Genomic DNA, 12,546 nt, shown 5'->3' on the forward strand with positions numbered 1-12,546 from the left:
TTTTTAACACTTTTACTTTAGTCATAAATGACTATAAGTGACTATTAGGGCAAGGTGCAGGGATGGTATTTTCAATGGTAGTAGTCGAGAGTTCTAGCTTTAAGTTAAGCCTAAGCCGAAGATTCTGTCACGTCTTGTTTATTTGCTGGGGCTTCTCAAATATTGCAAATAACTCTATTTTTTGACAATTTGACCTCGTTTTTCTCAAAATCTGGAGTTGATGGAAACTTTATAATTTCGGATTTTTAATCAGTACCAAAAGGTCTATCAAAAAGAGCTTTAACATTTGTCGCACCAAATTCAGTATTGCCCTGTGTTGTTAAATCCGTTGTAGCCATCAAAATTAAACTTGTTATTTCTGTCTGGCATTTGTGTTCTGGCCCCATTTCATGCTTTCATGCGATGCTGTGAGGCGGCTTCAGCTGTCAAAAACATTTGCATTTCCTTCAGTTTTATTTCCAACCCAACAGATCGCCTGCGAAGTCCCGGATTTATGCACTTTTTGCAGTTGAAAGTGAGCCTGCTGCGCCCATTCTTGCTCTGTTATAGTTCTAAGTATCCTTTAAATTATAAAATAATAAGATGTAATGTACATCATACTCCTCCCTGTCGGAAACACCAACAACGAAGTTTGATAAAAAGTGGAACAACGTTTAGTTTGATAAAAAGTGGAATAGAATCCAAAGTAATCAAGATGTTTTCTTAATTTTTACCACTTTTCTTCGGAATTAATTATTTTTCAAAATGAGATCAAAAAGAAACTGATCTAATGCCCACAAGTCCAGATATAAGCTTGGATCAAGAGGAAAATATATGTACCTATTCAATTGTAGCGGGGTGTATATATTCGTGAAGAATGCTGTACGAAATACATAATGTGCAAAATTTAATTACTTTTAATTAATATGACTTTTAAGTTAAGCCGCAACGTTTTAGCTGGCAGTGAATCGGGTATATGGCCACGAGTTGTTATTATGCCGTTTTTAGTACACATTTTTTAAGTTTTCATTTAAATACAATTTCGCAATGAAATCTTGTTCTTTACACAAAACTGAAGAAAATGCACTGTCTAAGGTAAGTGTGCCACCATTTTCGTCCAAAAACACGTTTTTGTCGACAAATTTAACAACTCGTGAGTTTTGCTCATATACGTAGTAATTTTCCCTGCAGGGATGTCTAGGGAATTAATTCTATAGTCTCCTAATTTTTTAAATCTCAATTAAAATGCGAATAACAACTTACTTAACATAGTTCTACAGCCTGAGATGACTGCCTGATGATCACCATTTTTCAATGCATTTTGAATATCTAAGATTTTTTTCACATCCCCTATAGTCCTCTCCAAATTATTAAGAGCATGTTGTGAATGTCCAAGCTTCTTCAAGCAATTAGCAGCTTCATGCATTGCCTTCAAAGCTTTCTCGTAATCGTGATATTCATCGATTTCAATCTGAGCGCAAATTGCATAAAAGTTTGCTAAAGAATCGTATGCTTGACCCTTCGAATAGAACGTTACAATATGCTTAAGTATATGCTGATCCTCTTGCCAATTTAACGCCTGCAAATAGTTCGCTGCCATGATATATACTTCCCGTTGACGTGACATATTCGCAAAAAATATTATTTTTTCAGTGCTGCCCGATTTAAGTAAACTCTTCATAGCGCGCACCTTGTCGCCGGCCTGTGTGAATTTCTTTGTAGCCGTATGATAGTCACCTTGTTGCTGGAGTAAGTCTCCCAGCTGTGTCAGAATTTCAATTCGAGTCACCTCATCCAGCTCATTTTTGCTGGGCGTCAACATCTCACAAAGTTCTTCGGTGATCGGTATGCCCTTCTCCATACAGATCTGTAATGATCGTTTCAGATGCTTCGTCTTTGCCAATAGATAGACAGCTTTCTGATGTTGTTCAATATTTGTAAAGAAGTCTGCACAACGATTTATCAACTCCGAGTCAGAGTTAAAAGTTAACTCTGAAGCGATTATTTCTAGTACCTCGGGCTGCTCCGATTCAAATGCCATTTCTAATGCCTTATGGAGCATGCCAGCACGATGATATAGCTCCACTGCACGCTTGAATGAGCCACATTCTTCGAAATATGCCGCAGCAATGGCCTTATCGCGACTGCGTGAAGAACTAGCAACCGTCCAGAGTTCATCCTGAAAATCGTTTTCCTTACAAATTCGAATGGCGTTGCTAAATGTTTGGGCGCGTGTATAGAACATAATGGCTTCCTGAAACTTTCCAACGTTTTCATAATGTCGTGCTAAATGGTAACAGGCAGCACGATCTCCTGATTGTCTGGCTATGGCATCTGCTTTCGCAATTTTTCCCAAATAACAAAGAATTTTTACCTAGAATGCGAAATTCGTTGTGTATGTGGTGGTGAGTGGTATACAATGTATTGTTAAGCAATTTTACTTGTGAAAACCAATCGTCGGCCTTTTGATATACAGCCAATGCGGCATCCATATCACCTGAGCTTTCAATATACTGACCCCACCATTTTAGCATTTTTGGATCGGTAGAATTTTGCATGTAACGCTGGAAATGTAATGTATGTACTTAGATTTAGTTTAATTATTAAGTGTTCTTATCAGGGATTTTCACTGGGCATTAAATGACAAAAAAAAAATTTACTTTCTCGTGTAAACGAAAATATTCATTGGCTTCATTTGTCATTTCAATGCCTAGAGGAAATTCGACATTACTTTCATTGCTAAGGGATTATCCAAAAGCATTTGTGTTATATTCTGTACAGGGTTTTGAGACTTTTCAAAATATTCCAGTGCTCCTTTTACATCGCCCCGCTCTTTCAGCTGTTGTGCCTTGTAAAAATATGTATTTTTCAAATGAACACGATCTTCTGTCTCAGCGATGGTTATAGCCTCAATGTTTGAAAAATACAAAAAAAAGAAGAGAATACCAATTGGTTTACTGCAGCGTTTATGAAGATAAGTTATCTACCTCGTCAATTTTTCCACGCGCCTGAAGCAATTTGTTTAATAAATCGTATCTACCACATTTTTTGTACAATTCAATTGCTTTATCATACATGCCCAGTTCGGTGGCGAGCACCGCAAGCTTTGCCTCTTCTTCAAGATCATCGTTTACCATCGCTTGCCGTAGAGCACGTACTGATCGTGCTTTGTCTAAATGACCCATGCACACTTTAGCCACATCTAAGCGACCAGTTTGAACACACATCTTGGCTAAATTTGTCCAAATCGTTTGTGATTGAATGGAACGTATGCAACGATAGGCTAAGTCCATGTTACCCTCGGCAATGTGGAGACTAAAATTTAAAACCATCTTACGCGTATTTTCATCGCATTTCTTGAGATCGACAAAATCTCGCAGCGGACGCTCTTTTACGATACTTGTATCTAAGGTTATCTACAAAGTCGTACAAGTGAGTAAAGGATAAAGATTGTCTATGGGCAAATAATAATTTCATCGTTGCTTTCTTACTTACCACATTCGGTACGCATAGGTTGATCACTTGCTCACCTAAGCCCAGTAAACGTCTTTCTAGCACATTTAATTTGTTTTTATCCGAAAAAAACAAAACTAAAACTTCAGATTCGATACTGTTACTGCTAGTCGTCGGTGTTTTCCCGGACTTGGGCGTTTGCCTTCCCTCTTGTGTTTGTTGTTGCATTGACTTGACCTCAATAGCTAGCAGGCGTGGCTCATCTGTGTCCCAATATATACTCACGGGCATGCTAAAATATTTAGTTTGTTTAAATTCTCATTAAAAAAAAAAAAATTAAATACTTAGGAAATACTTCAAACATCTTACCATGATTTGATGTTGCTTTTTTCGTCCGCACCATTTACAAGCTTGTGTTCCATCAATTGATTGCGTTCGAAATTCCAGCAGTATAAGACCGGCTTTGGGGCAAAACTGCGATTGGCGATAACAACCGCTAAATGGGTGCCAGCGGTGTTGCATTTTACTAAAATTACTTCACCGAAATCATCAAACAAATCGTAACCGGATTTACTAGGGAACATAGGCTTGGGGTCGTGGCGAGTTACATCATAAGTTTTAATAAACCCATTCATAGTGAACACACTTAAATAGGCCCCAGTGATGTCCATGCCAATAATTTTTCCTAAGAAAGGTACAGCAATTATAAATATGTACATTTGTATATATCAATTGAATATTTAGTCTGTTCCAGGTGCTTAACGATTTGCAGGTTTTACAGGAAGCTGTTTCTCCGGTCGCCATCTTCCATGAGGTTTATTAATGGCAAAAACAGCTTTTCCTGTAAATCCTATAAAACCTGCAAATCGTAAAGTACCTGGAATAGGGCTGGTATGAGGCCGTAGCGCAGAAGTTGCCTAACCCACATCGTTTTTTGTTTTTTGTTCTTAACTACTGAAAATAGTTTAATTTGATAAATTTTAAAATAAGTCGCTTATTCCTTAATTTTAAGGTACAAATACACATAGCGTACCTTAAAATTAGGGAAGCGACATACAATTGAACCAAGTTTGTTAGAAATCGGTGAAGTGGTTACCGAGATACACGTTTGTAGTCATAAAGTGGGCGGTGCCACGCCCAAGTCCTAAAAGTCTCTTGCAGTCTTGTTTATTGTTAATAGATTGCTATAACTTGGAGTAAATAAGCGTCCTCAGTTATTGAAGTATCGGAGTTTTCGTATTTCTAAAATTTACCGTAAACGGGATATGGGAGGTGGACGTGGTTATTGCCCGATTTCAAAGATTTTCAACCGACTTTTTAACTGGACCCTAAGCAAGGAGCGTACCGAGTTTGGTACGGATTGTTGAAGGGGATGCTGAGATACAGCATTTCATCATAAGGGGGCGGGGTCCTGCCCATTTTCCAAAACTTTCATAATAATAGTATTTTATATCAAAATTCTTCTTCACATACTAATTTTCAACAATTTTGATCTAATATTTACTGAAATATCGTAGTTTTTGCATTTTTAGAACATATCGTTATATGTGAAGTGGGCGTGGTTATAGTCCGATTTCGCCCATTTTCAATACCAACCTCCCTGGATAAAGGGCAACCTTCATACCAAATTTCGTTAAGATATCTCAATTTTTGCTTCAGTTATCGTGTACACGGACGGACGGACGGACGGACGGTCAGACAGACTTGGATTAATCGATTTAATTTTTCATTCTGAGCATTTATATATACATTTGTCTATATCTATCTCGATTCGTTTTGTACAAACAACCGTTATGTGAAAAAGGTTTCTATACCCCTTGTGCACAAGTGCGATCGCGTATAAAAAGATGGGTTAGGCCACTTCTGCTCTCACGGCCTCATACATATGTATACGCAAATGATTCATATTTTCGGAAATGTAATTACAAAAAGTAGCAGTCAAATGGAAATCGAAAAATGGATTCTCTTTGTGAAAATTAGAAAAAAAAAAGAAAACAATAAGTATGTCGAAAACGGGAACAGGCCTGCTGCCTGCAGCAGACCGATTGCTTGTGAGCACTCATTGGGCATTGTTGCTACATACTTATATGTATCTAGGAATAAAAGAGACTGCTACGTTTGCTTAAATGCATCGATGAAGACGGCATGCTGTATGTAATCCATCATTTACCTTCGTTGTCATTCGCCAAGATTTTATTAAGCACCACTCCTCCAATAGAGTATATCATCACCTCATTCGAATTCAAGCAAAATATGCTCTGATTTTGTAAGTGCAAGCCCAAACATTCGGCATTAAAGGTTTGTATTAGTTTAACATTAAGATTTGGGTCTTTATCGTTATTTTCGGCAGATGCGCTCTCATCCGTATATTCATCTATTCTGTAATCATGGACCTTTTGGATTTTCTCTATACTATAAGTGGATATAGCACGACCATTACTAATAATTAAATTCAGTTGATTGAGCGCTAAAGCAGTAATTGCGAATTCGGCTTGTATAAACGAGTGTCTGCCAACTGCATGTTCCAAATAAATGGTCTTTGCACTCCGTTGCACAGCCCACAGTTCACGTGTGTGAAGGGATAGGAGTGGTTGCTCCTGTCAAATACGATATTTGAAAATTACTAGCACACAGTTTCATAGGGATAATTTACCTACCTTTAGCACGTAAACATTCGAGATACAATTAATCAGCATACACGGCTTAGCTAGCTCATTAAAGCCCCAAATACATTGCTTAACGGCGCCACGTACTGTCGAAATATTTGTCAATTGCCAATAATCCTCGGGCATTTCGAGCTGTCCCACACGACGCTTCCAGGTATAGACATTACCTTGATTCGTGCCAGCACAAAGCGTTTGACTGCCTGTACTGTAGGCAAGACAAGTGAAGAGCTCGTTTGTTGGCTGCATGAACTTCTGTAATTTACGGCTATTCAGCGTAGAGGACTTTTCGCTGCTGTCGTTGCTTAAATTAAAATTTGTGCTAGCCGAATGGACGTCGAGGCTGCTTGAAGTAGCCAACACGGAGACGGCTGTGTTTAAAAAGAGGTAAAACGTTCAAAAAAAAAACTTAAGACACAAATACTCACCAGTACTAGGGAGGTCCATTTTTAGCAGGTAGTTATCACTTTTTTCAATATCCCATATGCGCACGCTTAAGTCTCCTAAAGCACAATGACAAATTAACTTGATCGAGTTAAAAAGAGTTGAGTTGGTATTCACCCGTTATAATCGCCAAACTATTGCCAGCCCACGAAATGACACCTCCCTTGCCGGATAAGTTGCCACTTAGCTTAACCCGATCTAATTCTGTTAATATACCGGTCGACTCCACCAAATACAAAGCGATGGTCATATCCTCCATTAGGCAAATAACCGCGTCTCTAAAACAAGCGAATAAATAAATGAAATGAAATGTAATGAAAGACCGACACAAAACAGCGACACTCCTATCGCCAGTGTCGGCTAGTGGTATATAAACGACTATTATTCGATTGCCGATTTTCCATGGTATTGTGAATGACGATGTCTCGTTCAATAAGCGACTAAAAATTACTCACACACTCACTTATTGAACGAGAGAATGATATTCAAAATACCATGGATAATCCATAATGGACTAATAGTCGTTCAGCTACTATTAGTCGACACTCGCAATAGCAATTGGGGTGTGTGAGCCTTACTTCTTCGGATGCCACAGCATTTGCATAACGGGTACAGAATTATTCTTGAGCACTTCCGTGCAGGTGCCACTCTGGTTTATATAGTACATAAGTCCATTTTGTGTACCCACATAAAAGCAATGATTATCTTTCACCCCAGCGTGGGTCATGCTTCTTGCTGCCGTTCGCGGCCTCCAATTGGTGAGCGTATCCAAGGCATCATCATCGCCTGCCACAGCCGCCTTGGCTAAGTTTACCATTTCCTCACGTAGTTCACTCTCGATGGTGCGCCGAAATGTGATATGCAGCAACAAATCGCGCAGATCATGCGAAAACATGGTTAAGAATTGATATTGGCCATCGCAACGCCAGCCGGTAAGTAAACCCATTGAATCAGCGGTTACCATGCGACCACCTTGTTCGCTAAAATCCAACAATACAATCGCTGCTTTATGTGGACCGTGGACGCTAGCAAATTCACGATGGCCGGCAAACCAAACATGTATGTCACCATTTTCCCAGCCTGTTGCCAGCAAAACTTTTTCCGGATGCCAAGCAAGCGCAGATACTTGGGAAGTGGGATGCACGGGATAGGTGACATCACGCTGTGGCTCACCCTAGGTATAAAATAAATAATAAATTACATGGTTCATTATCCTAAAGCTCGCCTTCCGACATAAGCTATTATTCCATACGAACACAGATATGTATACATACCGAATCAGTAAAAATGGTTATTGAACCGCCGCGTTCTTGGCTGTACGAAGCAACAGCAAATAATGGTTCGCTGAGGTGCCAATTTCCAATGGTACTTACGGCATCGGAGTCTAGAAATTCAACTTTTGTGTCGAAGTAAAGTGTCATTTCGAATACTTACCAGTAGACGTTTTTCCTTCGATTGGAAGTTGGGTATTGATAAAGCACAACTAGTCTGGCCCTACACAGTGTGGTCGGACCAAACAAATTCGGTTGCCATGACATTTTTGCATGTAAGGAGGTGGTAATGTCGACGCAAGCTTTGCAACATTTGTCTGTATTGTCCTTTGTTGTTGTTTGTTTTTCAAGTTAAGCTATTTCAACGACTTTTAACGGTCACCGCAAGACTTTTATGTAAGAATCTTTGAATTTACAGGCACAAAAATTTACCGAAATATGCAGAAATGAAGGCTGTCGATGTTATCACACAAAGGGCAAGGACCTACAGATTTACGCCGACTCCGAACGGCGCACACAGGTCGGATTCACTAAACTAACGGGACAAAGTGTATAAAATTAAAGTTATGCGAATTGCGTCAAAATGGCATGGCTTACTTCTTAATACGATTGATAACTGAGATTCATTCTTTGTTCTTGATCTCTTTTAGTAATAAAAAATAGCAGGAAAACGGTTTTTTTTTTTTGTGCGATTTCGATCAGCTATTAAAAGTGTAACGGTGCGTCGCCTTGGGTGCGTCTATTGCAAATTTTTTTTTTCATGAAGAGAAGTGATTACCGGTAATAGGAAATTTATTTCATAAATTCTTAAATTTAGCAAATAAGTTTTCTATAGCTTGAAATTATTTTAATTGCATTATAGAAAAAAAAACTTAATAGTTTCGCTGTGTTCCGACTTGGAATTTATACAAACTAATTCTGTGAAGAGTTGGCTTTAAGGTAAAATACACAGTTTTTGCGTGCATTTACGACATCCATACAATTGTTTTAAATTTTCAAAATGGTCTCCCAAATATCGCGGCAACAGCCCCTAGAAGCTGCGAGTAATAAGTTTCGAGCGAATTCAAATTTTTTTTTTTGTTTTTTTTGCCCGCCATATTGGAACTCTATTTGGAATTTTAAAAATTCATTTTTTTGGGACTCATAATTATCGACCCAAAAACACGATAGTAACAAGCTTCGAGCGAAGTCAATCAATTTTGAAAAATTTGCCCACCAGATTGGATCCGCCATATTAGATTTTTGAAACCTGACTGAAGATTTGTCAGTGTGTCAACGCGAACCTGTTCAAACAGTTTTGCCCCGCTAGATTCACTCTTCAGACCACTGTGCGGCCATTGTAGTTTTTTATGAGAAGCAATTTTTCATGTCTGAATACACTCGGAAGTTTTGGTTGAAATTTTCAGCATACTTCCAATCACGATGACGATGCAATTTAAAATATAAATGAATTCCCTATATGGTACAGAGGTCTTGATTGAAAGGCGGTCAAACATAGTAAGATTTATAACTAACAGAGCGTAATTTGCCAAGGAACGTAAAACCACTATAAAATTGTTAAAGCTGCCGGCGGTAGTGGAGAAAAGCTATTTGTGGCAAAATCTAGATATCAACCTAGTCTAGATATGAACCTCATTGTAGGCATCATATCAAGGAGATACAATTAGAAGACTCCAGATGTCGCCGCCGCCAGAAGCAGTTAAATATTGCGCCTAAATATATGCCATTTACATACGCTACAGCGGAAATGGACGATACGCCACTTCTTTAAATGAAATTAACAGCTGCTATATGTACATACATATGTATGTATGTTTATACAAAACGTATGCAAACAACATTTTTGTGTAACAAAAGATTTTTTAGCAAGAAAATTTTGTCAAAACTGCACTAAAATTAATAAAATAAAATAAATTCAGCGTACAAGCATAATTGGTTAGGTATGTATATGTATGTATGTATACAGATATTTAAATGCCGGTTTGCTTTTGGTCAAACACTACTTTTGCTCGATTTTCGGATATGTTGCAGAGGAGGTCCTAAAGTATTTGTTAACGCAAAAAAACAACAACAATCTTTTTTTTTTTTGACTCGATTAAAATTGGTTGTATCAAAAAAAATCAATTAGTACTTTTTTATTGACAAAGAGTCAGAGATTTATAAAAAAAAAATATAAATTTTTTTAAATTTGATTAAAATATGTCAAGTGGGCCCCTTAAAAACCTTTTGTTTCGGAAAAAAAAGTTGAATGGCTAAATGTTGGCTGGCAACCAACTTTGTTGAAAGCGATTAGTTGAAACGCCGTTCAACCAAAAGTTGAATGCAAAGTTGTACAATGCAAACACCTTTTTATGGCGAATATTTTGATATTTTTTCATATTTTGATATTTTTAGCCATTCAACTTTTTTTTCGTGCAACCCTGCGCTGAGTTGAACGCAAAGTTGCGCAATGCAAACTCACTTTATGCTTTATTTTGCAACTTTACTTTACATTTACTTTGCGAAAAATTGCGAATTTAATATTAACATAATCATTACTTTGATCGGTCATATCTCCTGATTAAGTTATCTCTGCACGATCAGGAGAAATCAAAGAAACGATTATGTTAATATTAAATTCGCGATTTTTTGCAAAGTAAGAGGATTATTGCAAAATAAAGTACAGCATCGACTGGGTAAAAGATTATCGTTCACAAAATTCTTAATTACTTAATTTTTAATGTTTATTGTTAGTTAGCTTTGAGTTTATGAAGGATTTTCTTTAGTAAAATTTTGTCGTAAGCGTAATTTGTCCACAATTTGGCGGCCACTTTGCATGAAATACGACAAAATGTGATCAAAATAATACCAAAAATAATACCAAATTAACGGCACTTTTTACTCAATATCTCGGAAACTAAAGGAGGTATCCAAAAATGGATTATTATTGATTAGTTTAATATGACTGCATCACTAACTAAATTTTTACTAAATTATAGAAAAAATTGTAGCTAATATCTAAAAGCTGATAACACCATGAGCAATAGTTTTGAAGATATTTGCAAATAAAATTACATACATACGTATATGTATGTACGTATGTATGTGCATATGCATTTCGAATTCGCCCCCTAGAAAGTACGCCTTATAATTTAAGTTTCGCATGAAAATACTTATTGCCGTTTTAACTGATTTTCGCATGTGGCGCTACTATATTTATACAAATGAGTATGGCGATACTCATGTATGTACATGGCGCATGGATACATCCATACATACATAAGTGATCCATATGCATACTCACGTTTACGTTCCTGGAATAGAATTGCTTTGTTGTATGTAAAAATGAACACATAACAAAAGCGATACCCCCGTTTACAGTAAGAGAAAAATATATGATGATTTCAAACAGCCTGTTTGACATTTCTAAGTTAACAAAACGAAATTTTTTAGCATAAAAATAGCATTAATTACAAGCTTTTATTAAGTTTCACCGTGTGTGTGTAATCAATTTTTATTAATTTTATATTTAAAATGTAGTCTTGATCTTGTTTCACTAGAATTAAAAAAAAACCGATCTATCTACGTACTGAAAATGCTTCCAAAAACTCAGATTAAAAAGGTCGTTGAAAATTCGTTGAATTTTTCTAAGTTCTGTATAAAGTTTGAAAGTTTGACTTGTATGGTTTTGATTAAAGCATGCACCATTTTCTTTATAAAAAAAAATAACAAAAAAATTTTGACTTGAAAAACATTGCAAATAATAAACGAAAAACACCATGCACTCACTTTTGATTGCCAGTGTACATACATATGTATTTAAAAGTATCTACATAAACAAAACACTGCTTGGAGCCAAGTAATAAAACCATATTTTAGTTTCAAACAAAGTTGTGATTTTGTTTTTTCTCAGTGTACTTATTATCAACAACATCATTTATCAAGAATGCTATCTTTTTAAGCCTTAACTATAAGACTATGAGCAAACATTATTTAATGTGCACTAAATTCCTATTTATATATATGGACGTACATATGTATGTATGTATGCACGAGTATATACATACATATTAGCGTGGGCCGAAAATCCGCTTTTTACAAGCTTTTATTTAGAATTTTGATTGGTAATAGCAAAAATATGGTTCATTATGCTCTAAAAAAATCTGTGCGCAAAATTAAAATTTTTGGTAAAAAAAAGTTTCTTAGCTTATTTCGATTCTCTACAAAAATGTTCCATATACCAAATTGTGTAGGACTAATACTTTCGAGATAATTGCAATTTTAGTAAAAAAAAGGTGTTAATTAATTTGTTAATTAATTTTTTTTTACCAATTGAACTTTGGAAGGCGTTAAGAGTGTTCGCTATGCAAAGAACTTGCACAAGCTGGTAAAAGCGAAAACTTTTACTGTATATTTTAGTTGCGTTCGCCAAATGCATTCGCTTCGCAAGTGATAATACCACCCTAATTTTTCGACGAGATTATTTTTCAATTACAGCAATTACAGAATTACGTAATCACACGTGAAATCGTGTTTTGTTGATATATATAGTTTAACGTTCCAAAAAATTCATTTATTTTGGGCCACCTATTTTAGATCGCTTTGCTTGAAAACACTTAACATCCCTTTTATTCAGGAAAAAAGAGAAGGACAGTGTCATCGAAATGACTCAAATTTTTAATTTAAGAAAGACTATCTCTCAATTTTAGTTTTGAATCGTCTGCAACTCATAACAATCTCATCTTAGTTTTTTATCT

At 36.4% G+C, this 12,546-nt stretch overlaps 1 protein-coding gene across 1 annotated transcript in view; it reads right to left on the minus strand.

Annotated features, from left to right (window-relative positions):
• LOC118732920 (intraflagellar transport protein 140 homolog) overlaps positions 1-8,911 on the minus strand; it is a 192,858-nt gene extending 183,947 nt beyond the window's left edge. The window contains exons 1-12 of the mRNA XM_036462045.1: positions 7,814-8,911; positions 7,118-7,713; positions 6,657-6,817; positions 6,524-6,598; positions 6,090-6,466; positions 5,603-6,029; positions 3,802-4,117; positions 3,475-3,724; positions 2,967-3,395; positions 2,711-2,887; positions 2,421-2,543; positions 1,243-2,353 (exon numbers count right to left, since the gene is read on the minus strand). Of these exons, the coding sequence (XP_036317938.1) occupies positions 1,243-2,353; positions 2,421-2,543; positions 2,711-2,887; positions 2,967-3,395; positions 3,475-3,724; positions 3,802-4,117; positions 5,603-6,029; positions 6,090-6,466; positions 6,524-6,598; positions 6,657-6,817; positions 7,118-7,713; positions 7,814-7,960 (4,189 nt within the window). The 5' untranslated portion in view covers positions 7,961-8,911. The remainder of the gene's footprint in view (positions 1-1,242; positions 2,354-2,420; positions 2,544-2,710; positions 2,888-2,966; positions 3,396-3,474; positions 3,725-3,801; positions 4,118-5,602; positions 6,030-6,089; positions 6,467-6,523; positions 6,599-6,656; positions 6,818-7,117; positions 7,714-7,813) is intronic.
• Between the last annotated feature and the right edge of the window lie 3,635 nt (positions 8,912-12,546).

Source organism: Rhagoletis pomonella, unplaced genomic scaffold (assembly GCF_013731165.1).
Source record: "Rhagoletis pomonella isolate Grant_MI unplaced genomic scaffold, Rhpom_1.0 Rhpom_scaffold_00002, whole genome shotgun sequence".
Classification (NCBI taxonomy): Eukaryota; Metazoa; Arthropoda; class Insecta; order Diptera; family Tephritidae; genus Rhagoletis; species Rhagoletis pomonella.